This window comes from Sus scrofa, chromosome 5 (genome assembly GCF_000003025.6).
Source record: "Sus scrofa isolate TJ Tabasco breed Duroc chromosome 5, Sscrofa11.1, whole genome shotgun sequence".
In the NCBI taxonomy this organism is placed as follows: domain Eukaryota; kingdom Metazoa; phylum Chordata; class Mammalia; order Artiodactyla; family Suidae; genus Sus; species Sus scrofa.
Window position 1 is genome coordinate 9592936 of NC_010447.5, and position 27754 is coordinate 9620689.

The following is a 27754-nucleotide window of genomic DNA, read 5'->3' on the forward strand; positions in this document are numbered from 1 at the left end:
CTGGGATGGCATTGGTAGCCAAGCCTGGTCACTGGTCTCTAGGACAGGGTCACACTTGGGGACCTCCAGGAGATGAAGGAGTCCTAAAAATGGGTAAAACAAGCTGCCATGAGGAAGTGATCAAGGTGAGTCCTTGGTTGTGGTCAAGGTGAGTGGCTGCTGCCCAGGCCAGCTGAGTGTGGCCAGGGCTCAGTGTGAGTTTGGGCCTGGAGTGGCAGTTCTCCCAGTGCTTCCAGAGAAATAGGGAATACGGACCTGTAATATGAAATCTTTCCATTTTAAAACGTTGGGAATTGGAGTTCCCGTTGTGGCTCAGAGGATTAGGAACCTGATTAGTATTCATGAGGATGCAGGTTTGATCCCTAGCCTTGCTCAGTGGTTCAAGGATCCCACGTTGCCGCAAGTGGTGGCCTGGGTCACAGATGTGGCTCGGATCAGGTGTGGCTGTTGGTGTGATATAGGCTGGCAGCTCCAGCTCCAGCTCTGATTCAACCCCTAGCCTCCTAGCCTGGGAACTTTCATATGTCACAGGTGTGATCCTAAAAAAGACCAAAAAAAAAAAAAAAAAGAGTTGGGAATTAACTAACAAGACAAAAGAAAAAACCAACAAACCCCACCACTTTGGCTGGTGACCCTCTCCTCTGGCAAAAGTGGCACTGAGGGCAGGTCCCCAGTTGAGTGCCCTAAACCTTTCCTGGGAGGCTGGTCCTCACTCTCCTGCTCTTGGAAATGAGCCCATGACAGACTCAGTTTCCCAAGGACCAATGGGAGAACAGAGTCAGCGCTGTGTGGTCTGGGGCCAACCCCTTCCCCTCTCTGAGCTGCAGCTTCCTGCTCTAGGAAAAAAGAACCTGGTCTGAGGGGCTCCTGCCAGTTTGGACAGTGTGTGACTAAGTCCCTCAAACTCAAGGAAGATGTGGTATTGTGAGAGTGACTCTTCGTGGGAGCCATGCTTCTGGGATTGGATGCAGTGCACTCCAGCATTTTCTGTGTCCACAGCCTCAGCTGTATGCTGAGAATGGACATGTGTCATAATTTGGAGCTTTGCATGGTCCAGTGTAAATGTCATCGCCTTAATAACTATGCTTTGGAAGCCAGTAGAAAGCCTTAATTAATTCTTGGTGACCAGGAGAGGGACTGGTGCTCTTTCTCGATTTGCAGATTAGGAAGCCCAAGCCCCGAGCTGGGAGGGGACTTGGCTAAAAGTGTACCCACTTGGGACCTTGATTCAAGTGTTGGTCCCATAGCAGTGTGTGGGGTCCCTCATTAAAGAGGACTGGGATTGAGGTCAGCTCTGTGCCCATCACAGTTTGAGCTACTGGAGGAGGAGAAGGGAAGGGTCTTTGGCTTTGATTTTTCGGTAGGGGGATAGCACAGCACAGCTCCAGCTGCCTGTCTGGGCCTTTTGTCAATGTCCCTCCACCTCCTGCCGTCCTGTCCTGTTAAATCGTTGGCCCCTGAATCAAACTGGCCTGTGTGCTCTGCAGCACTCGGAGCCCCTAACTCACTAAACATTTTCCTTTTGCAGGAACCCACAAAAACACCCGCCTTCCGAGGGGCCCACTGCAAGGAGGTGAGAGGAAAGAGAACCTGGCCGAGGGAAGAGGAGGCTCTGAGTCTAGAAGACCCCAGCTTTCTGTATGCCCTCCTCCTCCCCACCCCCACCCAGGCTTTTCCACCTGTACCCCCATTGGCTCAGGGTGCTAGTGTCTGTGTGTGCTCTCAGGACCCACACGTAAGACTCCCTTCCTGCAAGGAGCTCCTCGCCAGCCTGGGGGTGGAGGGCGTGTTTCCTGGCTACAGACACCCCCCACCCCGCCCCCGCCCCAGCGTCCCCGGGAGCGGAGGGCTCGGGCCCTTTAAATCCTCCGGGGCGGCGGCGGGCCGGGGATGACATCACCGGGCGGGCCCGGGGCTCAATGGGAACCGGCGGGCGCGCGCCGGGCGGGAGCGCGCGAGCCGGCGGCGGGGGCGGGCAGGAGGGCCCGGAGGAGGGAGGCGGTGGCGGCGGCGTTGAGAACCTAGAGCCTGAGCCCGGCCGGGGCCGAGCAGAGCGGTGCGCGGCGGCGGCAGCGGCGGCGGTAGCTGGGCCGGGAGAGGCTGGCGCGCCGGGCGGCTCTGCGAATCCTCCGGCATCCGCCCCGGCGGGTCGCCCCCGCCCGCGGCAGCCCCCGAGCAGCGGCCCGGCACCGGCGCCTTCCCGGCGGGGTAAATATTGGGGGTCCTCGGGCCCGCGGAGGGGCGCAAACCTGGGGGGAAACCGGACTCCCTCCGCCTCTTTGTTTTTGCGCGAGAGGGAGGGGAAGGGAGGGCGGACACACGCGCGTTCGCACTCGGGTATGGGGGGGCAGCCCGGGCGCCGCCCGCTCGGCCCGGCGAGGACAAAGGCGCGGCTGGGGACGAGGAGGAGAAGGAGGAGGGTGACTATTATTTTGCAGGCTTGCCCGGGAGAGCCCCCCGCCCCCGCCAGTCCAGCCCGCCTCCCCCTCCCCCAGCTGGACCCTTCAAGGCCCCAGCCACCCGAGGTGGCCACCCCGGGCTGAGATTTGGGGACGCTGAGGGAGGGGCTCCTGGACGAGGGTGCTGGGGACACCCGATACTGTTGATTCGGGATCCCCGACCAGACCCTGGGCTTCAGCAGGCTCCACCAGACTATCAGCAGCGTCCCCCACCCCTTCGCTCCTGGGTCGGGTGCTCCAGACCTAGGGGTCAGGAGGGCTGCTCCCGCACGATGGATGGGGGCGCTTGGGGGCCCTAGGGTGATGGGGTGTGTGGTCACCCAGCCACCGATTCTCTTTTCCATTGTGGAGAGAAAGAAAGGGGTGGGGGTTATTTATCAGCTCAGATTCTCCGGTTTCTGCGCGTGAGAAATCCATGTTTTGCAAGTCTCTGTGCAACAGAAAACTCTGTTTGTGCCTGGGTGTCTTCAGAGAGAGGATTCCCAAGCTCCTCTTTGCACCCAAACTCCAAGCGGGGTGAGCCCCCTCCCCAACTTTCCCCTTAGTTTTCTTGCCTATTTTCTTCTCGGATCAGCCTTCAGGGAGAAGGATTTGGGGACAGGGGAAGGGGATCCCGAGTGTCTGAGGTGCACCCCATAAATGCCTGTGTTTGGGGCTCCTTTGCCTTGGTGTCTGGGGTGTCTCTCCAATTTTTATTTTAATGGTCCATGGTCAAGGGTGGGCAGGAAGCAAGAAAACTGCCCTTGTGCCGTTCTGCTTGGTAGTTTGTCTAATTTTTTTAACCAGTTGAAACTCCGGAATCTTCATCTTCACCTTTTTTTTTTTTTTTTTTCTTCATTTCATTTATTCCAATGCTGCCCTCCACCCCCAAAAAAACCTAAAGAAGGAGCAAAGAACTGGAAAGCCTCTCCCATTCCTGACTCAATCAATCCTCTCTCCTTTCCTCTGGGAGGCTTTTAGGGGGCCGGTGCCGGGACAGTCTAGGCTGTCCTTGGGCCCTGGGCCCCCCCTCCCCGGTGTAGGACGGGTGCTGGCGGGTCTGGGTGGCTAGCACGGAGCAGTGGCGGTTGCCCACAAGGCTGACGGTTTGCACCCTCCCTTGTCGGCGGCTCTGCCGGCAGCCTTGCCGGCAGCCCGGTGAGTGGGGAGGGGCTGGGGGGTCATGTGCAGTGTATTTATGTAAGACACCCAGACGGAGGGCATGGGTATTTATATAACCCGGCGTGGGTATTTATGTAATATAGGATGCGGGTATATTTATGTTCCTTTCCTAACCTGCGGCTTTCCCCGCTGCCATGTGTGGTCTCGGAATTGGCGGCGTTGGCGGAAAACAGGACTCGGGGATGTTTGTGTGTGTACACACTCCCCCCCCCAACCTCAGCAGGGCTCAGTGTGTGTCTGCGTGTCTGCATTTCTTTCTTCCTTTGGCGCTTGCCTTGGGGCCCGAGTGTATGTGGGGTGTGTGGCTTGTGAGTTTCCTGCGAATGTGGAGTGTGTTCTTCTGGCAGCCGTGGCGCCTCAGCTGGGGCCAGCCAGGCGTGTGGGCAGAGGCCCTCGGTGGAGAGCCCGGCGTTTGGCTGGCACGGGGTGGAGGTTCCTTCCTTGTGACCGCTGGTGAAGGGCTGCTGGCAGCTCCCTGGGAACTAGGTGCTGGTGCTGGCTGGCTCCTTGCTCTGCCAGGGGCTGTGTCGGGGGGGGGGGGGGGTGTTCCAGCCTGACCATCTGTGGAGGAGATCTTGCCCACCTTCCCTCCCAGGTGGGTCTGGCCTTGGGGGTAGTACTTGGCACGGGGAAGGGACAGAGCCTGTGTGCCACTCACAGCTGCTTCTGCGCCTTCCTGCTTGGCCTCTTGGCCCTGGCGTGAAATAAGTCCTGTTTGAGAGGGTGGGAGGACAGCAGGGACCCGGTCTGGGTCCTAGGTGAGGCAACCACCACTAACTGGCTGCTGGGGGACTGGGGGCAGGTGGCCTCCCTGGGCCAGAGTTCTCTGACTGCTGAGGGCAGCCCCTCTGATGGTTTTCTGTACCGGCCCTAGACACTGAGACCTCGGGGACCCCGCATCCCTCTCCTTACTGCGGAGGTTGACCTGCCCTGCCCCCCAGAGCGGAAACCACCTCCTGGCCTTTGAATTCCCCCCTGTGCTGGCCAGAACCTCAGAGTGCCCAGAACTTTGCCCTAGGCCAGAGCAGAGGGTGAACCCAGATGGCCCATGAGCTTGAACACCCACGGTGGGGTCCAGGAAGGCAGAAAGTGCTCCCCAGCCCTCCTCCCACCCCCCACCCCCCACCCCCACAGAAGCTGGCAGCTCAAAACCTGGCTCTGGTCCCCTCAGCGCTCTGCAGGGCTCCCCTAGGAGACCCACCTAGTCTTGAAGGAAGCCTTTCTTCCGAAGAGATCCACGCAGTTCTGCCTGAGGTTCTTGGTGTCGTGAGGCGACACAGGGAGGGGACAGGAAGGCCTCTGCCCATGCGCCGGTTCTGGGCCCCTTCCTTGCCTTTCCCCTGAGTTGGGAGGAGACGTCTTGCAGGGCACTCTGCCGCCGGGCCAGGTCTGACCTCTGAGAAGACCAGCCAGACTGGAGACCTGGTTTCCAGTCTTGGTGCTAGAAGCCTGGGGTGGGGATGGGAACACGGGGACAACCCTGTCATTCATTTCTGAGTCCTAATGAGGCTCAGGCACTCCTTTGGGGACCCTCCATAACCTGTCCTCCTGTCCCTGAAGGTTGGACTTTGCTGTCGGTTGCCAGGGCAGCTCCCCAGGATGACCAGCTCGGGCGTCCCCTCCCCAGCCTTCCCTTTGTCCTTGATTTCCCTTCCAGGGTCTTGGTCCACTGTGACTGCCCTGCCCCTGAGAGGCTCCTATTGGAGGGTCTGCACATGAGTGTCCCCCGAGGAGATGTTCCCTTCACTCTTTCCTCCCCAGCCTCGGGCCTTGTCTCCAATCCCCTTCTGTCTGGTGTCTGGCTATACCACCAACACCTGTTCTAAGCCTGCCTCAGCTATTTCCCACCTGTGGAGCCTGTGGGGCTACCTGACACCTGGTTGCCCTCAGGCAAAACGAGGCTAAACCCCGTCCCAGATGAGGGAGGGAGAATGGTGGTTTCCCAAATTTTTGGTGGCTTTGCCTGGCCTTTGGTGGGGGAGGGGTGGGTCCAGGGGCTGGGCCCCCTTCCCAGCTCCCTTCCTCCCTGACCCAGTGTTTCTGCTTCCTGCAGCAGGAGTGAACCATGGAGCTTCGTGTGGGGAACAAGTACCGCCTGGGCCGGAAGATCGGGAGCGGATCCTTTGGAGATATCTACCTGGGTGAGTGTTCCTGGCTCTGGCTCAGTGCTTCGGGAGCCCCTGGGACAGCCCTCGGGACTAGAAGGAGAGATGCCAAGATTTCACGCTCTGAAGCCAGAACATGGCTCTTGTGGCATGTTTTGGTCATTTTGTCTCAGAGCCATCCCAGGTGGTGGGGGGAAGTAATAGGCTGAGGGTGAGGCAGGCCCAGGGGCTCCTCAGTCAGGGCAGGGTGGGGTCCCCACCTGCAGGCTGGGCAGGGGAGGGCATTTTTAACTGGTTTCTAGCTGCAGTTGGCCTGGGTCTGCAGCTGGGCGTGGGAAGGCCCGGGCTGGGTCAGCACCCCCGTCTCTTGTCTCCTGAGGGAAGGATGCTGGTGGACAGAAGAGGCCTGGGCTGCTACTTGCTCCCAGCTAGGCCCCCGCTCTGCGGTCCGGCCTCCTGGAATCCAGCCCAGGGAGGCTTGGGAATGACGCAGGCTCCCCCTAACCTCAGGGCGGGGGTGTCATAGCTTTTAGGATCTCTCTCCCCGGATGTGCTTCCTGTTGAAAGTCTTGCGCTTGCTCTCATGTTGTCATTTGAAACAAATGACTGACATCTCAACCCTGTCCTCCCCCTGAGAGCAGGCCACTGTCTCAGCTGCCCTGGGGGCAGTTGGGAGGCATGGCCCTTCCTTGGCAGTTGTTGGTCCGCAGGGGAGAGGTTGCGTTGGTAATCGTGCGTTGGAGAGGCCAGCTCCTCAGCTTTATCCCCACTCCTGTCCCTGTGCCCTCGGAAGCATCTGCCTCTGTTTCCCTCCTGGGAAGTGAAGAGTAGGTCCGTTGGGTGCTGAGCAGTGGAGACTGACAAGGCAGTGTGACATGCTCACTGACACAGAACTCCAGACGTTTCTTCTACCTGGTGGTCTGGGTCCCTACCCTCTTAGGGTAGGAAGTCCACTTCTCAGTGAGCCACCCCTTGCCCATCAGAGGGGCCAGGTACACACACATTTTCTGGGCAGTGCCGCCCTGGGCCGGCCCTGTTTGAGTGTGGTCTCCCTCACAACAGCTTTTAGAGATGGTGCCAAGCTGGCCCCACTTCACACATCCGGAGGCAGGTGCAGCACGGTCAGGTCCACCACCTGAGGCTTCCCAAACCAGAGGAGGCTGCTTTCCCCGCAGGCCCCCGCAAGAGTGAGAGAGCGCGGGCCGGGGAGGCAGACGCTAGCCCTGGCTGTGCGCCGTCCCTGAGGTTTGTGAGGCTGATGCCCGGCGGACGGAGGGCTGTCATGCCGCCCAAGTGAAATGGCACGTGGGAAAGCATCTTGTCCGCTGCGACGTGCAGGTCATTGTCAGGCACCTGGTGGCTCACTCTCCTCTGTAAACACTGCCGAGCTGAGAACCAGGGAAGGCACGGGACAGGCTGCAGCTGTCGGAAAGCTTTGCTCTGTGACTCCCGCTCCTCCGGGAGAGGCAGGTGCCAGGTTGTGTTCATCCTCAGACCCCGTGCCCAGCACCCGGCACTCGGGTGTTCCGTGGAGGCCTCGCAGGTGAATTTGTGAGGAAGTGGGGGCTGATTCGGCGAGACGTGTGCAGTGGCCTCACTTAGGGCGGGGGAGAAGGCTGGGGTATCAGGCAGGGCAAGTTCGGGTCCCCGGTCTACTCGTCATGTGCTCTTTGACCTGGGATAAGTCACTTTGTCTTTCTGAGCCTCAGCATTCTCACTTGTGAAGGGGGTACCCATCTCTTTGCTGTTCATGAAATTGGGGGTGGGTATAAAGGACTCTTTTCATGGAGGCTTTGGGCTCAGAAGCCTGGAGCCACTGGCAGCTTTTGGCAGATGCATACCTGCTCCTGGACAGCACCCAGTCCCAGGCCTTCTCTTCGCAGAAGGGAAACAGGCCCAGAGGTGGAGGGGCAACCCAAAGTCGTCATTTAGAAAGCCAGGGTCCCTCGCCCTTGTGGTGGGACCTCCCTGGAGACAACACTTCCTGTTTATCCAGTAGTCATCTAGTTCGTTTTAAAAACTAGGTCCAGGGAGTTCCCATCATGGCGCAGTGGAAACGAATCCGACTAGGAACCATGAGGTTGCGGGTTCGATCCCTAGCCTCGCTCAGTGGGTTAAAGGGTCTGGTGTCGGCACAACCTGTGGTGTAGGTCGCAGACGCAGCTCGGGTCTAGCGTTGCTGAGGCTGTGGTATAGGCCGTAGCTGTAGCTTTGCTTAGACCCCTAGCCTGGGAACCTCCATATCCCACGGGTGCAGCCTAACACACACACACACACACACACACACACACACACACACACACACACACACACACCTAGGTCCAGACTTCTACACACACACACACACACACACACACCTAGGTCCAGACTTCTACACACACACACACACACACACACACACACACACACACCTAGGTCCAGACTTCTACACACACACACACCCACACACACCTAGGTCCAGACTTCTACACACACACACACACACACACACACACACACACACCTAGGTCCAGACTTCTACACACACACACACACACACACACCTAGGTCCAGACTTCTACACACACACACACACACACACACACACACACACACACACACCTAGGTCCAGACTTCTACACACACACACACACACACACACCTAGGTCCAGACTTCTACACACACACACACACACACACACACACACACACACACACACACACACACCTAGGTCCAGACTTCTCTTCATACAGGCTTTGGAGTAAATTTGACCAAGGTCTGAGTGCTAACGCTTCTTTTCCTCACTGTGTACCTTTGAGCAAGTCATGACCTCATCTGTAAACATCTGTCAGATGTGGTGAGGCCTTCCTGGTGGTAAGACGTGACGGGCTCACGGCATGTGGGACCTGTACCTGCTCGGCCAGCAGTGGTGCTCTTGGTTGGGATTTGTTCCTGTCAGAGGAGCTGGGTCCTCCTGGGCTGGTTCTCCCCTGACTGTTCAGCCTTCGCTGGGTTGCACGGGCCTCTCGGGCCTGATGCCGTGTCCTGCCAGCTTCCTGGGCCCCTCTTGCTGGTGTGGGGACAGTAGTGGTTGTAGGGCCTCCCCAGCTGGCCTTGCTGACTCCCTTTGTTCAAAGCTCTGGCCACATTCTTGTCGCAAGTGCCAGGGCCAGGGCCTAGCTCCAGATGGCCTCTGCAGGTGGGGCTGGGCGTGGCCTCCAGGCCCTGCTTTCCAGGATCGACTGAGGCCGAGCATGTTGGTGGATGCTCTTCTTCTGCTCCGTCCTCCCTGGCCCCTCAGCATCATAAGGGGCCAGCCAGGAGAGCAGGGCCAGCTCTGTCAGTGCCTCAGCGTGGCTGCATGGGGTCCAGAGGCGGCCGATCCTTTGCCACCTGCTCTACCAGCCACTGTCTGTGTGCCCTTGGGAACTCTGGAGACCTCTAAGACCTTCAGTTCTAAATGGGGCAGGAACAGTGCTCCCCAGCAGGTGATTGTGGGGGTACTTCGTCCCCACCTTCAGTCCAGCCAGGCCCTTGACTGCACTGTGTGAGTGTCATCATGAGCCCCACGGGCGGCCGGGTATCCCCCTCCTCACGTAGAACTTGCCAAGATCCTAGGCCCTCTTGGGCTGGCCAGATCCAGGCCCTTCTCTGAGTCCAAGTTTGTGTTCCAGACTTGACTCATCCTCCCACAGGGCTGCTCTAACTGACAGGCTACTTCTCCTGCCTCTGCCGGCACCTTTCCTTAGTCGGAGTTATCCTTGGTTCGCAGAGAAGGAAGTCCTTCAGGGCAGGGCTGCCTCAGCTGGCCCGAGGCTCAGTGTGTGTGTTGACGTAATGAATGAGATGTTAGGAAATTGCAGGAGACCAAAGCAGGGGCTCTAGAGACGAAGGTTCAGATCCTGGCTCTGCCCCAACCAGTTCTCTGTGACCTCGGGTCAATTACTTAACCTCTCTGAGCCTCAGGTCAGTAGTTGGGAGAATTAAGGGAGGTCAGAGGAAAGACTGGTGGCTTCCTGGTAGAGTTCAGATGTAGTGAAGGCGTCTGGTCGCATGGTGAGACCCATGGGCCGCTGGGCGGCTTTCCAGCAGCCCGTGGGGGTCAGAAGCCTCTATCCTGCAGTTTAGGTCCCTTCTCGGGGCAGTCAGGTGGCATTTGGCCCTTGACCTTTGGTGTCTCAGTTGCCACGTGTGTCAAATAGAGATACAGATGCTAGTACTTGGCGGGTGGGGTCAGAGATTGAGGGGACAAAGGGCTCCTTCCACCCTCCGGCTGCCCGTCTCTGGGATGGGCCTTCCCGGCACCTCTCCTCCCTGCGCACCTGCCGAATCCTAAGTGCCAGAGGCCCTTCGGCCTCTTCCGCCTGCCTGGGCTGAGCCACGTTGTCCAGACAATTGCTGCAGCCTCCTTCCTGCTCTCCCTCCCCCACCTCAAGTCCTCTCTAATCTATGAGTGGGTCTCAAGGGAGGGGGGCCAGATTTTGTCCCACAGGGAACATTTAGCAAGGCTGGGAGGGGTCCTGCAGCAGCTGGTGCGTAGAGCCAGGGATGCTGGTGAACACCCTGCAGGACACAGGACGGCCCCACACGTCAGCAGGGCCTGTAGTAAGGCATTGATGCCTGGCCCCAGAGCCTCAGGCTGACTGATGGCCAGGACCTTAGCTTGGCATTTGAGACCCTTCCCGTCTCTCCCTGGCTCACCTCTTCCGCTGGCTTCTTCAGCCACCTTGAGCTCCAGCTGCACCACACCACCCGGAGCTGACCACACCCCACTCCTGTAGGGCCTTTGCTGTGACTGCTGTCTGGCACAGTCCCGCTCACACAGCAGGAGCTCTTGCAGCCTTTGCTCCCACTGCATGGCTGGCCACCCCCACCCTCCTCCCCCGCCACATCCTCACTGTCCCCCAGAAACATGCCAGGCTCTCCCCAGTGATGAGTGCTGATATGTTAAAAGCACTTTACAGTTTCCAAAACACTTTCTCTCCCATTGCTGTGGGATTTAGGAATCTGCTTTTTTTTTCAATTTTCTTTCTTTCTTTGGTGTCCCACAGCATATGGATTTCTCAGGCCAGGTATCAATCTGAGCTTGCAGGGTAGGTCACAACGCTGGATCCTTTTTTTTTTTTTTTTTTTCTTTTCTGGCTACACTCGTGGCATATAGAAGTTCCTGGGCCAGGAATTGAATCCAAACTGCAGCTGCTACCTATGTTACAGCTGTGGCAATGCCAGATCTTTAACCCACTGTGCCGGGCCAGGGATCAAACCTGCGTCCAGGCACTGCAGAGACACCGCTGATCCCATTGTGCCACAGTGGGAGCCCAGTGTATTTAATTTCAATTTTATGTGGTTCAGAAATGAAAACATACAAAACCAAACACCAAAACACACCAAGTGAAAGAATTTGGTCACAGATTACACACTGTGTGATTCTGTTTATATGAAATGTCCAGAGCAGGTACATCCACAGAGATAGAAAGTGGCCTAGTAGCTGAATAGAGCCGGAGGGTTGGGGGGACATAGGGAGTGACTACTAAGATATTTTGGGGGATGGTGAAAAATGTTCTAAAATTCTATCGGTTGCATGACCTTGTAAATATACCAAAAATACCACTGAATTGTACACTTAAGGAAATCACATGAGCTCTAATGTGAATTATATCTTAACACAGATGTTGAAAAAAAAACGGTACCAGGTAACATGGTATCAAAGTACTCTCCTCCCCTGCCTGCATCCCGCCCAGATCGGGTGCTCCCCAGCCTTTACTGGTGTCTCGTGTTGCGTTTCAGTGTTGCTTTATGTAGATACAACCAAACACAGATACATATTGTTTCCCCACCTTTTTTTTTTTTGTCACAGCGGAGGGAGAGTGTAGAATACATACTGTTCTGTACTTGGCTTTTTCACTTCCTGTATCTTTGAGATCTTTCCACTTCTGCACAGAGAGAGCTTCCTCATTCTTTCTCCATTGTGTTGGGTTCCATGGATGGGCCATTCTTTATTTAACCCATCCCCACTGCGGGATGTTTGGGTCGTTGCCAAGCTTTTGCCCTTGCAAACAGCCTACAGCGGATGGCTTCGGCCAGGCCTTGTTTTGCACTGTGAGGGTGTTGTGTGAGGGTGTTGCGTAGACTCCGCAAAGTGGAAGCTGGAGGGAGCCAGGTGGCCCTGCAGCTGGGCTTTCCCAGCTCATACTGGGACTGCGAGGAAGGAATGCCCACTGCCCACAGCCCTGCCCACAGACAGTGTGTGCCGGCTTAGGTGGAAGTGGTCTTACAGGAGCATATTAACTTGCATTTCTCGTCCAAGGAGGTGGGGCATCTTTTCCTGTGAGTAAGCCATTTTTATTTGTTTTTAAAAAATTTAATGTAATGCAGTTTTTTTAAATGAAGTACAGTTGATTTACAATGTTGTATTCGTTTAGGGGTACAGCAGAGTGATTCAGTTATACATGTATATATTCTTTTTCAGATTCTTTCCAATATAGGTCATCACAACGTACTTAGTATAGTTCGCTGTGCTCTATGGCAGAGAACTGGCTGGGACCTTTTCCGTGTGGCAGTGTGTATATGTTAATCCCACACTCCTCTAATTTACCCCGCACCTCCCCTTTTCCCTTTGGTAACCACACATTTGTTTTCTATGTCTGAGTGTGTTTCTGCTTTATAAATAAGTTCATTTGTATGTATCGTTTTCTTAGATTGTACACATAAGCAATACCATGTATTTGTCTTTGGCTGAGTGAGCGATTTTTATACTGATGACTTATTTCTCTGTGAAGTGTCTGTCTCACTCCTTCACCCTGTTTCCTATGGAGTCATTGGTCTTTTTCCTACTCATTATAGGAACTCATTGTTCATCAATGATACCAGCTCTTTGTCATTGATCAGAGTTATGAGTATGTACTATTTCTTAGGACGTTGTTCCTGATGTTTTTGCCAGGGATTCCTTTATTGGAGAGGAGGGAGCCAGTTTTTTTTTCCTTTTTAAGGCTGCAGCTGCAGCCTGTGCCACAGCCATGGCAACACCAAATCTGAGCCTCATCTGTGACCTACACCACTGCTTAAGGCAATGCTGGATCCTTAACCCACGGAGCGAGGCCAGGGATCGAACCTGCATCCTCACAGAGGCAGTGTCGGGTCCTTAATGCACTGAGCCACAACAGGAACTCTGAGCCATATTTTTCTCGAATGGCTTCTGGATTTTTATTTAATTTTTTTTTTTGTCTTTTTGCTATTTCTTGGGCTGCTTCCGTGGCATATGGAGGTTCCCAGGCTAGGGGTCTAATCGGAGCTGTACCTGCCAGCCTACACCAGAGCCACAGCAACGCAGGATCCGAGCCGTGTCTGCAATCTACACCACAGCTCACGGCAACTCCGGATCGTTAACCCACTGAGCAAGGGCAGGGATCGAACTGGCAACCTCATGGTTCCTAGTCGGATTTGTTAATCACTGCGCCACGATGGGAACTCCGGCTTCTGGATCTTAAGTCAGGGTTAAAAAGCCTTGCCTACCCCCAAATTAAAAGACAGTGTTCCCTTCTGCATTGTTTTTTAAATTATGGTTATTAAATGTTGAGTAGATAAAAAGAACATAAAACATGTGCCTGACATAAGGCACCCTCTCCACCACCCAGGGGGCGGAGGACGTGCCTGTCCCCTGGAAGGCCCCTGGTATGCCACCCTGCCCCATCCTCTGCCTCCCCACACAGAAGTAACCGCTGCCTGGCGTTTTCAGTTAGTCTCTTTTGTCAGAGGGTTTTGTCTTTTGTTAGAGTTTTGGTTAGGGATGTGTGTTTACATCCCTAAACTATCTTTTTCAGTCGTGTGTGTTTTGAAATTGAGAGAAATAGATCTGTGTTTGCATCATCCTATCTCTTCCTTCCTCTTTTTTTCTCTTAAATTGAGGTGAAATTCGTACAATATAAAATTAACCATTTAAAAAGTACACAATTTAGTACAGCCGTCCGGGTCTTGTGCGACCGCCACGCCTATCTCGTTCCAAACCATTCTCTTCACCCAGAAGAAGACCCTGTACCTCAGAAGCAGGCACGTCCTATTTCCGCCTCCCCTGCCCCTGGCAAGCACCAGCCTACTTTGTGTCAGACATTTCATAGAATGGAATCATACAGTGCGTGGCCCTTTGTGTGTGGCTCGTCACTGAGCACAGTGGTGCAGGGTTCATCGCCGTCGCTGTGTGTGTCGGTGCCCCGATGCCTTTTAGGGCTGAGTAACACTCGCCTGCAGGGACGGGCCGCGGCTGCCCGTGCCTCTGTTGGGGAGTCAACAGTAGGGTTGTCTCCACCTTCTGGCTCCCAGAGCGGTGCCGCTTCCTGCTTCTGCAGCCACGTCTGTGCCCTTCCACTGCCAGGGCCGGTCCTCGGGACACCCGCGCCGCCCCGTGGCCATCGTTCTGTGCAGATTCTTGTCCTCCTGGTGCTCATGTTTCTGAAGGACATACACTTGGGAGCAGACTGGCTTGGTCAAGGGTTTGTGAATGTTAGCTTTACCAGATAAACACCAACCCAGTTTCCACAGTGGTTGAGCTGGAGATCCCATGTGGCTCAGCGGGTTAAGGGTCCTGTGTTGTCACTGCAGTGGCTGGGGTTGCTGCTGTGACACAGTTCAGTCCCTGGCCCAGGAACTTCCACACGCAGCCAAAAACAAAAATAAAGTGGTTGAGCAAACTTACACCCTGGTTTGTCCCCTGCCACGTATGATCTTTTGCCCAACTTAGGGCTTGTGATGCATGCTGTGAGCCGTGGTGTCTTCTCAGATGCCTGGCCAGGTGTTCCAAGAACGTTTGTGGCATAGCCCCGTCTTGTCCCCTGATTGGAGGTGCTAGCCTTAGAAGGAGACGTGTCTTGGCCTGGCTTGGGAGTCCTCATGGGCTCCCACTCTCCAGGATAAAGCTCCCTTTACTGTGAACTTTTCAGCCCCCCCACCCCAACCCCAACCCCTTTCGAATCCGGCCTTCCTGCTGCCCCAGCCACCAGTTCTCTGAACAGTCTGTAGTCCTCACCTTCCCCTGGCACGTGCTGCAGCTCTGGCTCTCCCCTCCCTCCCTCCCAAGCTGGGTCGGGAATCTGCTGTATGCTCCACGGTCCTCATGGTTCCCTTCTTGGATACAGAGCTGGGCCCTCTGACACCTTTCCCAGCACTGAGTTGGTCCTGGTCTCGTGACCCTGGTCCATTGCCCCTGGCAGGTGCCAACATTGCCTCTGGTGAAGAAGTTGCTATCAAGCTCGAGTGTGTGAAGACAAAGCACCCCCAGCTGCACATCGAGAGCAAGTTCTACAAGATGATGCAGGGGGGAGGTGAGGGCCAGAGGGGACCTGGGGGGTGGGGGCGGGGAGCCTGAGGAGCTGTGTCCCCATGCACACAGGAGGGGCCCTGGCGCTGGTTGGGGTGGGAAGTGACCACCCCTGACAACCTCGCATGTGTTCTGCAGTGGGAATCCCGTCCATCAAGTGGTGCGGGGCCGAGGGTGACTACAACGTGATGGTCATGGAGTTGCTGGGGCCCAGCCTCGAGGACCTCTTCAACTTCTGCTCCCGAAAGTTTAGCCTCAAGACGGTGCTGCTCCTGGCGGACCAGATGGTGAGTCCCCCACCCCCCCAGGCCGGGGACTGTGGGCCCTGTAGGCTCCCGGATTCCCTTCCAACCTCCTTGTTCCCGTTACGCCACTGGGCGCTGGGTACCTACCTGGAAGATGCTGGAACAGGAGGGAGTGACAGGGATGTAGGACAGGCTTGGTTCATAGACCAGGATCAGGGGACCTTGACCGTCAGCCATGGGGGGGGCCAGAGGGGTTAAAATGCAGATTCCTAGTTCTTCTTCTTCTTTTTTTTTTTTTTTTTTTTTTTTTTTGGCTGTAGGGTACAACAGCCTATCTGAGGTCTCCTCAAGTATGCTTCTGAGGGATCCTGTCCTTTCTAGTTTTCGTTCCGCTGCGCCACGATGGGGACTCGCCGCCTTCTTTTTTTTTTCTTTTTTAGGGCTGCACCTGCAGCATATGGAAGTTCCCAGGCTAGGAGTCAAATTGGAGCTATAGCTGCTGGCCTCAGGCACAGCCACAACAGTGCAGGATCCGAGCTGCAGCTGCAGCCTACACCACATATCACAGCAACACTGGATCCTTAAGCCACTGAGTGAGGCCAGGGGTCAAACCCACATCCTCATGGATACTAGTTGGGTTCGTAACTGCTGAGCCACAATGGAAACTCCCCTTTAGTTCTAACTCTAGACCTGCTGGGTCGGGCACCCAGGAAAGTCCTGGGACTCTGCCCTCCTATGCCTATAAAGCCTGTGTCACGCAGGCCTGGGTGCTGTCCCTGTGTGGTGACTGTAGGTGAGCTGCTGAGTTGCCCCAGGAGCATCTCCCCTTTGCCGGATTGTTTTGGAGTCACAGGGGCGCCATGCAGGGCCTGGACCAGAGCAGGTGCCCATGGAGAGCAGTCCTTAGATCCTCAAGCACTTTATAAATTCAAGGGAAGGAAACTTTAAAAAAATGTTTAAGGAGTTCCCATCGTGGCACAGTGGTTGGCGAATCCGACTAGCAACAATGAGGTTGCAGGTTCAATCCCTGGCCTTGCTCAGTGGGTTAAGAATCTGGCATTGCCGTGAGCTGTGGTGTAGGTTGCAGACACGACTCGGATCCCATGTTGCTGTGGCTCTGGTGTAAGCCGGTGGCTACAGCTTTGATTAGACCCCTAGCCTGGGACCTCCACATGCCGCTGGTGTGGCCCTGGAAAAGGCAAAAAGACCAAAAATAAATAAATAAATAAATAAGAAAAAATTAGAAAATGTTTAAAACCATAGAATTTCAGCCATGGAATGGTCCATGGAGATCTCGTTGTATAGGGGTCTGTGTCTGTGGCTGCCCTGCAGGAGGTCTTCAGACATCCTTTTTTTTTTTTTTTTTTTGTCTTTTTGCCATTTCTTGGATCGCTCCTGCAGCATATGGAGGTTCCCTGGCTAGGGGTTGTATCGGAGCTATAGCCACCAGCCTACGCCAGAGCCACAGCAACGCAAGATCCGAGCCGCGTGCGTCTGCACCCTACACTGTAGCTCACGCAACGCCAGATCCTTAACCCACTGAGCAAGGCCAGACATCGAACCCACAACCTCATGGTTCCTAGTTGGATTCATTAACCGCTGAGCCACGACGGGAGCTCCAGGACATCCTTTAGTTTTAGGCTAAATGTGTGTGTGCAGAGAAGGACGTGAGGCTCATGGGAAGAGACTCAGAAAAGGTTTGGGAAATACTCAGGAGCGTGACGCTCAGGGAGGGGACTAGCCTGCCAGAGGACACAGTCTGTGCACACGTTTTAATTTAAGTCGTTAACACAGCATTTGAAGGAAGACAGGGCCTGTGTGTCTGCCTGACCTCAGTGTCCTCTGGAAGCCAGGGACACATCCTGCCTGCGGGCTCCATCTCTGTCCCCGCTGCCAAGTTTATGCTTCACTGGTGCTCCTTGACCCCCAGTCTCGTGATCTGAACAACCTGCAAAATGCTTCTCTGGTTCCCTTGGGGACGTTTCATGTCCTCAGAGTGTGGAGCCAGGCAGGTGAGGCTCACGTGCCTTTATGGGCTTCGTTTCTAGATCTTGCCGTTAAATTTCCTACCTTCGGAGTTCCCACTTTGGTTCAGTCAGTGGGTTTAAGGACCCGACATTGTCTCTGAGGATGCGGGTTCAATCCCTGGCCTCCCTGGGTTAAGAATCTGGCATTTCCATGGCTGTGGCCTAGGCCTCATCTGCAGCTCCTATTTGACCCCTAGCCCAGGAACTTCCGTGTGCTGCGGGTGCGGCCATGGAAAGAAAAAGAAAAAATGTCCTGCCTTGCTTTCTTTACCTCTGTCATAGCAAACTTGGAGAACTCTTCCTTTGGAGTGAGTTTCTCTTTACCTTCACTTCCTCCAGGAAGCCTTCCCTGACCTGCCCCTCGAAGTTATCGTACACTGTTGCAGGCTGGTCTTTCTCCCCTGCCCACGGCCGGGACCACGGATGTGTTTTCCATCTCTGCAGCCTCAGCCCAGGGCCTGGCCCTGAGCGCCTGGGGAAGCCCCCCCAGGAACACTTGCTGAGTGACTCGCTTTCCCCTCCCCCAGATCAGCCGCATCGAGTACATCCACTCCAAGAACTTCATCCACCGGGACGTCAAACCCGACAACTTCCTCATGGGGCTGGGGAAGAAGGGCAACCTGGTGTACATCATCGACTTCGGGCTGGCCAAGAAGTACCGGGACGCCCGCACCCACCAGCACATCCCCTACCGGGAAAACAAGAACTTGACCGGCACGGCCCGCTACGCCTCCATCAACACCCACCTGGGCATCGGTGAGTGCGCCCTGCCCGGGAGCAGAGGGCACCCACAGGCACCCAGCCAGGGCCCTGGCTCTCTGTGGCCTGGCTTTATTCCCCGCTGCCACGAAGACAGCCCTCCTCTTTCACAAGAAGAGCTGCAGGGTGTGAGCATCTTCTGTCTTTCCTCATCCCCGCAGCAGCTTGGAGGGCAAGGGTGCTGCCCCGTGTTTCCAGGGTGGGAAACAGGCTCACAGTGAGACACACGATGCTTAAGGTCGTACAGCTTAGCAGGCGCCAAAGTCAGATCTGACCCCCAGCCTGTCTGATGCCTCTGCTTGTGTCTTATCTGCAGGGCAGGGCAGGCAAGGAGGCACTGGGGTGCATGAATGAATGAATGAATGAATAAGTGCCTGAGCTGGAAAAATTAGGCCTAGATTGAGCTGAAAAACCTCCGCCTCAGGCCTCTTCTCCGTAGAAGAGGGCAGTGCCATTGCCTGATTGCTGTGGGGCTGCAGCAAGCCAGCACGTGACCCGGGGGGGCGATGCTGCTGGGTGCCAGGATGGGTTGTTCCCCTCAGTCGAGGAGCATGTCCTGGGAAAGGGAGTCCTGGCCCCCAGAAGCCTGAGTGGACCCTGCCCCCTCACCTTGTCCTTGACTCTGCAGAGCAAAGCCGTCGAGATGACCTGGAGAGTCTGGGTTACGTGCTCATGTACTTCAACCTGGGCTCCCTGCCCTGGCAGGGCCTCAAGGCGGCCACCAAGCGCCAGAAGTATGAGCGCATCAGCGAGAAGAAGATGTCGACGCCCATCGAGGTCCTCTGCAAAGGCTACCCCTGTGAGTAGCCGGCATGGGCTGGGGGCGTGGTGCCCATGGGGCTCCTCCCGCTGCCACTGCCGGCCCCAGAACATCCAGCGCAGGCCCTGCTGCTGTTCGGGCCCGGCTGGGGGCCCTGGCTGGGAGCTGCCCAGGCCCCCCACCCTCACTCCTGCCCACCGCACTCCCACTTCCTGGGAGTCTCCTCTGCTGCTCCCACGGAGCACTTCTGACACTTGCTGTCACCAAAGGTCGGGGTTGTTTCCCCCTCACCAAGCAGTTCTCTGTGACACCGGCTGGGTGTCCTGCAGTTTGACTCAGTTCTGACACTGTCCACCTGGAGGTAGTGTCGCATCCCAGAGGTTGAGGGCTCGGTCCCACGAGGCTCTTCCCGCCACCTTTGAGGGCAGTCGCAAGTCAAGCTTGCCACCTGGGCTTCTGATCGATGGGCTGTAAATCCGAGGTTCCCATGACTCCCTCCTCGGATTGCGTTAATTTGGCTCACAGAACTTGGGGAAATACTACATTTCCCAGCTTATAAAAGGATGTGAGATCATTGTACCACTATAAATGTAATAAATTCATCGAGTAATAAATTTTTTTTTTTTTTTTTTTTAAGACGTGAGGAAGGACACAGATGAGGGAGTTCCTATTGTGACACAGTGGAAGTGAATCTGACTAGGAATCATGAGGTTGCGGGTTCGATCCCTGGCCTCTCTCAGTGGGTTAAGGATCCGATGTGAGCTGTGGTGTAGGTCGCAGACGCGGCTCGCATCCTGCGTTGCTGAGGCTGTGGTGTAGGCCAGCAGCTGTAGCTCCGATTTGACCCCTAGCCTGGGAACCTCCATGTGCCATTCCCTAAAAAGCAAAAAGCAAAAGAAAAAAAAAGACAGAAATGAACAGCCAGTTGAAAAGACACATGGGATGAGGAAGCTCCTCTCCCTGTGGAGTTGGGGTGTCACTCTCCTGATGTGAATGTGTTCAGCAACCGAGGGGCTCTCCAAACCCTTACTATTGGGATGTTTGTGGAGGCTCCATCATGTCAGCATAAGCGGTCAGTAATTCCATTTCCAGCCCCTCTCCCTTCTCTAGGGAAATGGGTAGGGGTGGGGGCTGGAAGTTCCAATCCTGGCAACCAGCCCCCTCCAGGAGCCCACCCTGAGTCTCCCCCTTAGAACAAAAGCTACTCCCAGTGCTCTTTCCACTCCGGAGATTATACAGGCTTTAGGAGCCCAGGGGCAGAGACCCATATAGAGATTTTCTATCATAAGGACAGGGGCGGGTTGTTGGGCGCTGGCTGTTGAGGGCCCTGGGAGCATGGGCCTCATGTGGCCCCTTCTGTCACCCCCCACCCCAGCTGAGTTCTCAACATACCTCAACTTCTGCCGTTCACTGCGGTTCGATGACAAGCCTGACTACTCCTACCTGCGCCAGCTCTTCCGCAACCTCTTCCACCGGCAGGGCTTCTCCTATGACTACGTCTTCGACTGGAACATGCTCAAATTCGTGAGTCACCTGGAGGCCAAGGAGGGCTTGGGGGACTGGACTGGGAAGGCGAACGTGACCTGGTGGCGGGCGGGGCTCCCGGAAGACGGGAGCTATGAGCCGGACAGCGCAAGTGACCTCACTGGGGTCCCGGGGCCCGCGTGCTCCCCCCACTCCAGCCTCACCCATGCTGATGACACGTGCCACCGTGGTCAGCGAGGCCCCTGTGGGATGCCTCCTCCCACCAGACCCAAGAGGGCTTGTCTGGGCCTGCCCTCCCTCCTAGGGTCCTGGAGGGGGGGTGCCTGGATGGCGCTGGCCGGCCCCCCCGCGGTCTTGATCATGGCCTACACTGTCCTGCTCTTGCTCTTCTGCACGTCCCAGGTGGCGGCCTTCACTCGGGCCCCCTTGGCCAGCCTGGACCCCTTCATTGTGCTCTCTTTCTTCTTGGTCATGGGCCCCTGGGTCTTGCTAGGCGCCTCTTTCATCTCTCTCTCTTAAGAGTGGGGGTGGTGGGGTGGGGAGTAGTGTTGGTTGGCTGGGCCTGGAGCTCAGGAATGTGTGAAATCCTGTGTCTTGTTTCGCATCTCTTCTGGAAAAGGGGGCTTCCTCGAGCCAGGCTCAGCCCCGTGACAGCGAAGCTATTGCACTGCCCTGCCCCCGCCCCTGTCCCTGTGCCGGGCCCACGTACCCACCCACATACTGGTAAGGACCCTCCAAGACCTGACCTCTCCAAGACTGACCGCTTGGCCGGGCGAGCACAGAGGCTGAGCCTCTGCTGTGCTCTCTCTGTCCCTTCCAGGTGCCCGGCGCCCCTGGGCACCCAGTTTCCCGCAGATAGGCCCATGGAGGAGGTGGAGAAGTTGCCTCCCCCAAACTACTGGCCTGTGGTCTGGACTCCTGGGCCCCAATTCTGACATCAGCAAGTGTGCCCGAGCCTATCGGGGCCAGGCCCGAGGAGACGTCCCTTGGCATGGTGGGGGCACAGTGGAGAGGGTGTGGCAGAGAAGGTCCTGCTGCGAGATTCCTGGGGACAAATCGGCTGCCTGATGAACAGAGCCTGAAGGAGAGATGATGTTCCCTGCCCTGGAGGGCCTGCCGAGAACGGGTACCAGATGCAGCCTCAGCCTGACCCTGTCAGCGGCCTCTGTCTTGAACCCGAACTCATTAAATGCCCGCCCCCCCCGTACTGCAGTTCATCGTCGTGTGCCTCTCTTTTCACGGCGGGCACCTTCAGCCCACGCCGCCAGCTGCTCAGGACCGAGGCCTTGTTCTCCAAGACGCTGGGATTGCACTGGCCTTGGTCTCCTTCTCTTTCTGGTTCTCAGACAGTGGCCTGGTACTGTTCCCTAAGGAGTGGGGCAGAGGTTGGGCAGAGGATGGGAGTTCATGGCCAAAGGACCCAGGGGTGACCGTGGGGTGCCTTTCACCCCAGACCTTTGGGCTGAGAGCACAGCCGAGGGCCTGGGGCCAGCTCTTCTTGCCCCTGGGCACTGCTCAGGGCGCTGGGCACTCACTCATTTATGTAGAGAGGTGTTCCTGTGTCTGGTTCTCGGCTGGGTTTGGCCCTTCTTCTTGGCACAGCTCCAGCAGAGGGGTCTGCGTTATCCAGGCCTGTCACCTCCCATAGGGTAGCCACTGGCTTCTTGTGGCTGGCTAAGTGAATTAAAGCTGGAAACATACTTCTGCAGTTGCCTTTGCCACATTCAGAGTTCAGGAGCCACAGGTGGCTGCCTAGTGGCTCTAATGAATACCCAGCAAGGCGGTTGTGAGCACATCCCTCATCACAGAGAGGCTGCGGGACCTGCCACTCCAGACGGCTCCTCAGAGAGCCTCTCATGGGACCATAAAGCCGACAAGATCCCACCTCAAGCCAGGCTAGGAGCTCCCTCTCCACCCATTGCTGGCACCCCGACCCCTGCCTGGGGTTCTCTTGGAGGCAGGCCCTGGGGTCAGAAGCTGAGCAGAGGTGCCAGCAGCCTTGTCCTGCACTGATTGATCTCTGGCTTGAGGGCCATCGGACTGGATAATTGGGCACCTTTGACCCCATCACCACGCCGGTGAGCTCACCATGGAGCCTCCAGCTGCCTGCGACGGAAACATCTGCAGGCACGCACTGGGGACCTACCACACTCATCTCAAGGCCAAGCCCCTCCCACATCAACCCCCACACCCCTGCAGGAAGCCTACGCCAGCACCTACCAGCAGGCTGGACACTCCGCTGGGCACTGTGGGCTGCAGACTCCCGTGGGAAGAATCCTGCCCTTGACTGAGAACTTGCCTCTTTGAAGTGCCCACCCCATATGGTTGGGTATCAGGGCCCTGGAATCCCTGGATCCCGGAGGCTGGGATGCTGCTCTCAGGATGCAGGGCCAGTGTCTTCCAAGGTCCAACTAGCTGGCCAGGTGGAAACTCAACACAGCTAAGGACAGGAGTCTGCACGACGTGGGTGGATGCCTGTGTGACTTTGACATTGACCTGTACTTTCTTGTGGGCAAATAAAAGCCAAGAGACCTCCCTAGTGTGCATTTCCTGAGGCGTCGCTTGGGTGGGGTGGAAACAGGGAGAGTAGCTCCCCTCCTGCCACAGGGCTGGGTCAGCCGATCCTGCTCTGGTCACAAGGGGCAGGGGCTCCAGCCCTCCGCTCAGCTTCAGCCTCTGTGCTGTGCGCCTCTGTGTGAATACCCTGGCTTCGCTCAGCCTCAGTTCCCCAACTGTGGAGTGAGCGCATAGCTGCCTTGCGAGTTGATGTGCCCCCGGGACATGTGACGAGTGGGTGCTGCAGCTCTTACTTCCAGGTGTTGCTGTGCTTCCGGCTGAATTGCTCTCTGTGCCCGTCTAACTGGGTGGGGGCCCTGGTTGAAGGCTGGAGGTCAGGAGATGGTGCCCTGGTGCTTCCACGCCTGCCTGGCCAGGCTTGTTGGGGGAGGGCTGGGAAGTGCGCCCCTGAAGTCTGCTGAGTCCTCCCGAGATACAGAGATCAGCTCAGAACAGCTCTGTGGCCCCAGGAGGGTCATGAGGCCTCTCTGGGCCTCGGTTCCGCACTAGGATTCAGGGATCATTCTGATCCCCGGCCACTACCTACTAGAGTTGCTTAAAGTTGAGGGCCACGCCCACCTCATCACCCAGGGATGATAGGGCTTCTTGACCAGTTCCCTGGGAGAGACAGGGTTGCAGGAGCCTGTACTCCATGGCCCCTGAGCAGTTCCCCAACTCAGCCCGCAGCTCTCTCCTCCACAGATGCGGCCCCCCTCATGCCAGCCCCCCGCCCTTCCCTGTGGACGACCCCAGGACCAACTAGGTAATGCGGCAAGGCGCTGCTCCCAAGCCGTGCTCCTCTTTCTGGGCCTTTCTTCTTTCCTCCTGTGCTGGGGGTGGCAGTGGCTGGAGGGCAGGGGCCCATGGCTCCCTTCTGTCCCAGCCTGCCTGCTGGGCCTCTCTCTTCATGGGGCATCTAGCCCATTCCTTTTCCAGCTCCCATCCCAGGTCAGGCAGTGTCTGCGTGGGTCCCCCGGGCCTCTTGGTTGTGACCTCCCCCAGCACCTGCCAGAGCTATTGCCAGAGCTATTGCCAGGTCCGGCCCTTTGAAAAGATCCCTGGTTAGGGACTGGGGGCCCTGGTTGGAGTCCTGGCCCTGCCTTCAGCTAGCCTCGTAACTCTCTGGGGCTCTGAACACCTCCTCTGCTGTGTCTGGAAACCCAGAGGGGAACCCAGGTTGGGAAGGTCAAGGAGTGCCCTTGGTCGTCCTGAGGTGTTGGCCCTCCCAGCTCTGACTCCAGCCCCATGGGACCAGGGCACAGTGACCTCCCTCCACCTCTCAGGTCCAGCTCTCTCCTTCCAGGCAGTTGTGTGGCTTTGTTTCTCTGCGGTGTGATTGTGGGTCATCTCCAGGTCTTGGGCTTCCTGCTTTGTGGGGAGGAGTTTGGACCAGAGGGTTTCTGAGATGCTACTTCCCCGAGATGCCCACCTGGCCTCCCTCCCCCTGCTCTGCCCCCAGGGGACTGCTGGGTCCCGGAGCTCCCTGCCCTGGCAGGGCTGACCAGGTCTCCTCTCACGCCCACAGGGTGCAGCCCGGAACCCCGAGGACGTGGACCGGGAGCGGCGAGAACACGAACGCGAGGAGAGAATGGGGCAGCTCCGAGGGTCCGCAACTCGAGCCCTGCCCCCTGGCCCACCCACGGGGGCCACCGCCAACCGGCTCCGCAGTGCTGCCGAGCCCGTGGCTTCCACCCCCGCCTCCCGCCTCCAGCAAGCTGGTGAGCGAGCGGGCACCCAGGCAGGGCGGGGGGAGCCGAGGGGTGGGGCTGCCCGGCCCTGGACACTGAGGGCCGCTCCCCCCGCCTCACCCTCCAGGCAATACTTCTCCCAGAGCGATCTCCCGGGTGGACAGAGAGAGGAAGGTGAGCATGAGGCTGCACAGGGGCGCACCTGCCAATGTCTCGTCCTCCGACCTCACTGGGCGGCAAGAGGTCTCCCGGATTTCAGCCTCACAGGTGAGCCGCCCTCACTCCAGCCTTGCTGTGCCTCGGCTGAGCCAGAGACCCCCCCCCGCCCCAGCACGGAATCAGGGGTCCTGCTCTCTCGCCTCCACTGATTCAGCGTGGCCTCATTGCATCTTCTGAGGAGTGACTGCCCAAGCCTGGCCTGGGTGGGCAGCAGGGAGCTCATGGAGGAGGGGCTCATGGTCCCTGTCAGCACAGATGGAGTGACGGGCAGAGCATGTGTGGTGGCCCTGCTAGGGTCACATTTGGACCAGGAAAGTCGAGAAGGCAGATCTGGGGTTGCCCAGGGAAGGATCCGACAGCGGTGGGCCAGAGACCTGCCCTGGGCTTCCTGCCTGCACCCGAGGCGCCTCGGCAGGACAGGTCACACGTTCAACTCATGTGTGGCCTTGAGCAGCTGTGTTGCCTCTCGGGGCAGTGTTCTTGCCTACAAAGCAGGAACACCCTGGGTCCTTGAGATACACACCCCTGCCTTTGACTCCAGGGGCTTGGTGGGCGTGGGCAGGGACTTGTCGACATGCTGTTGCCAGCAGCTCACCCCGTCCCCCCTTTCTGCCTCCCTCCTCATAGACAAGCGTGCCATTTGACCACCTCGGGAAGTGAGGAGGAGCCACCATCGGACCAGTATTTGCTTAGGTGAGTGGATGTCTGCTGTGTCTAGAAGCACGTGTGGCCCCAAGAGGAGCCCAGTGTGTGTCCTCTGCCCAGGCCTGGCCCATACCAGCTGATTTCTGCTGGAAACCCCTCTCTTTGCCATGGGGCCAGTCCTCCATCCCCGCTTTGTCGTAACTATTCTAGCAAGTTGGTAGCAGGCACTGAGCCTGGGGGCCCACAGGCCGACCTTCCCCAGGGCTTTAGCCGTGTCTCTGTCTCTGGGCTGTTAAAAGCTTTGTTCATGCAAAGTCCTTAGAACAGGGCCCTGTGCTTAGGAGCTGATCTGCTCTCAGAGAGGCCCCTGGTGGCCTCCTCAAGCCCAGGAGGGGCCGTCTGGCCAGTGTGAGCCTCAGTGGGACTTGTGGCTACATTTGGCCTTGAGGCAGGTACAGCAGCTCTGCCCTCTGCCCCCCCCCCTTTGGGAAGGGAAGTGGCTGGGGATGTTGGGGTGGGGCGAGGGGCTGGTGGCGCGAGGTGGGTCTGAACTCCCTGGGGAGTATATCTGAGGCTGGCAGTAGCTTGCAGTTCACGAGCTTGACTCGCACTAGGACATCCTGGGTATGATCTGCTTCGCGGAAATTTGTCCACAGTTAGCGCTGGGACCTAAATCGGTTTACCTTTGGCAGACCTCAGGCCCGGGAGCCAGTCTGTCCATGGCAGGGTGGGCAGATGTGTGGCTGGGGGTGGCTGCTTACCCACAAGAGGAGGAGTCTCTGTCTCTTCTGTGAAAATGGAGGGACCAGCTCAGAGCCTCAGGGGCAGGAAGACAGACGCTGAAGGTGGCTGGTGGGTGGGTGGTTCAGGCAGATGTGCACCTGATCTGTCTTCTCTCTCCCCTTTTCTAGTGTCTTCACTGTATTTTCTTTTAAAAAAAAAAAACCAACAACAAAAAGATGGGGAAGAAAAACCACTCAAAAGAACAAAAAAAGACAAAACCCAGCACAAAACTGACGATGGATATTGTTTCGATTCTTTTTTTTCTTCCCTTTTATTTCTTTCTTTTTTCTTTTTTCTTTTTTTTTTTTTTTTGCCAATGGCAAGAAGACGGGCTGCCCTCGGCACAGAGGATCCTTTTCCTCCGCATTTCCCGCTGCCCACAGCCTTGAGGCTGCCAAGCGCTCCCTACACCAGGCTACACCTGCCAGACGCCACGGCCCCACCCCTGCCGACGCCCGACATGGCTTGGAAGGGGGACGTTTCTGCACTGGAGAGGCCACGGGTCCTCACGGGCCCTTGCAAGGTGGCCCAAGGAGCTGGGGGGAATGGGTTGGTTGGCCAGAGGCAGGTCCCCACTGGGTGTTTGTGAGCCTTGGGGCCACAGGTGTGTGCAGCCCCCACCCCCTGAGATGATGGTCACTGACTTTCTGTGCTGGGTCTTCTCCAGTGCTTCCCTGACCGTTCGGGTCCCTTGGCCTCTCCATGGGGACCTTGAGGAGGAGGGTCAAGAGTCCCTGTGGGCGTGTGTGTATGTTTCTGACCTGTTATCTCCCAGGATGGCAGGTGTCCCACCCACCTGCCAGACCGACTCTCTGTTCTTATCCCCGCTAACAAGGATAGGGGTGGGCAGTGACCTCATGTCCCTCAAGAAGGGCACAGGCTTCGTGCCACCACCGAGCCTGACTGTCATCAGCCTGTGGTCCCCCTTGCCTGGTCTTAGGGCAGAATCTGTGGAGACTGCTTCCAGAAAGCCTCTAGCTCTTGGGTTATAGATGAATTCCCTGGTTCTGACTCTCCTGGGGCCTCCCCTCCCTGCGTGCTGCCTCTCTGAGGAGGAGGAGCCCAGGGTCAGGGCTGGGCACTGGATTTATCCATCCCTCCTAGTTAACACCCATTCTTTCTTTATTTTGTTTTTTTCCTGTGTGTATTTCCTAATTTATTTACCTCTGTTTCCCCTTTTTTCTCTTTCTTTTTTTTTAATTAAAGAGCAAAGCTTTTTATTACTTTGTAATTTAAAAAACTGAAAAAAAAATACTGAAGAACTTTGGGGGGAATTTTGTACTTTTTTCCTGTGTAAATATTGGACTTTTTTGAGCTTTATTGTGGTTGTTAATTTGAAGTAATAAAGTAGAAAAGGATAAAGTGACATGAGCAGTCCTTGGTCCACCTCTGCTCTGGGGGCTTCTCCCCAGCAGACCTGGGGGCTACATATGGCTGGGGACACTGGGGCGGTGGTTGGTACCTCTCAGGGCTACTTTAAATCTGTACTTAAAAACCGCATATGGGAGTTCCCTTCATGGCTCAACAGTTAACGAACCTGACTAGGATCCATGAGGATGCAAGTTTGATCCC

General features: G+C 56.7%; 1 protein-coding gene across 17 annotated transcripts; it reads left to right on the top strand.

Moving 5' to 3' along the window:
- LOC100523244 (casein kinase I) lies at positions 1526-27548 on the top strand. Of its 17 annotated transcripts, none has more exons than XM_005655506.3 (12): positions 1951-2208; positions 5674-5761; positions 14909-15019; positions 15154-15302; positions 17815-18043; positions 18675-18845; positions 20182-20330; positions 23550-23610; positions 24373-24565; positions 24663-24802; positions 25382-25447; positions 26311-27548. In XM_005655506.3, the coding sequence occupies exons 2-11, from the start codon at positions 5686-5688 to the stop codon at positions 25396-25398; spliced, it is 1296 nt and encodes a 431-aa protein (XP_005655563.1). In that variant the 5' UTR covers positions 1951-2208; positions 5674-5685; the 3' UTR covers positions 25399-25447; positions 26311-27548. The 17 variants fall into 17 exon arrangements, 10 of the variants coding, with proteins under 10 accessions (XP_005655563.1, XP_005655561.1, XP_005655562.1 ...); XM_005655504.3 differs by having other exon boundaries at positions 26507-27548; XM_005655505.3 differs by having other exon boundaries at positions 26510-27548.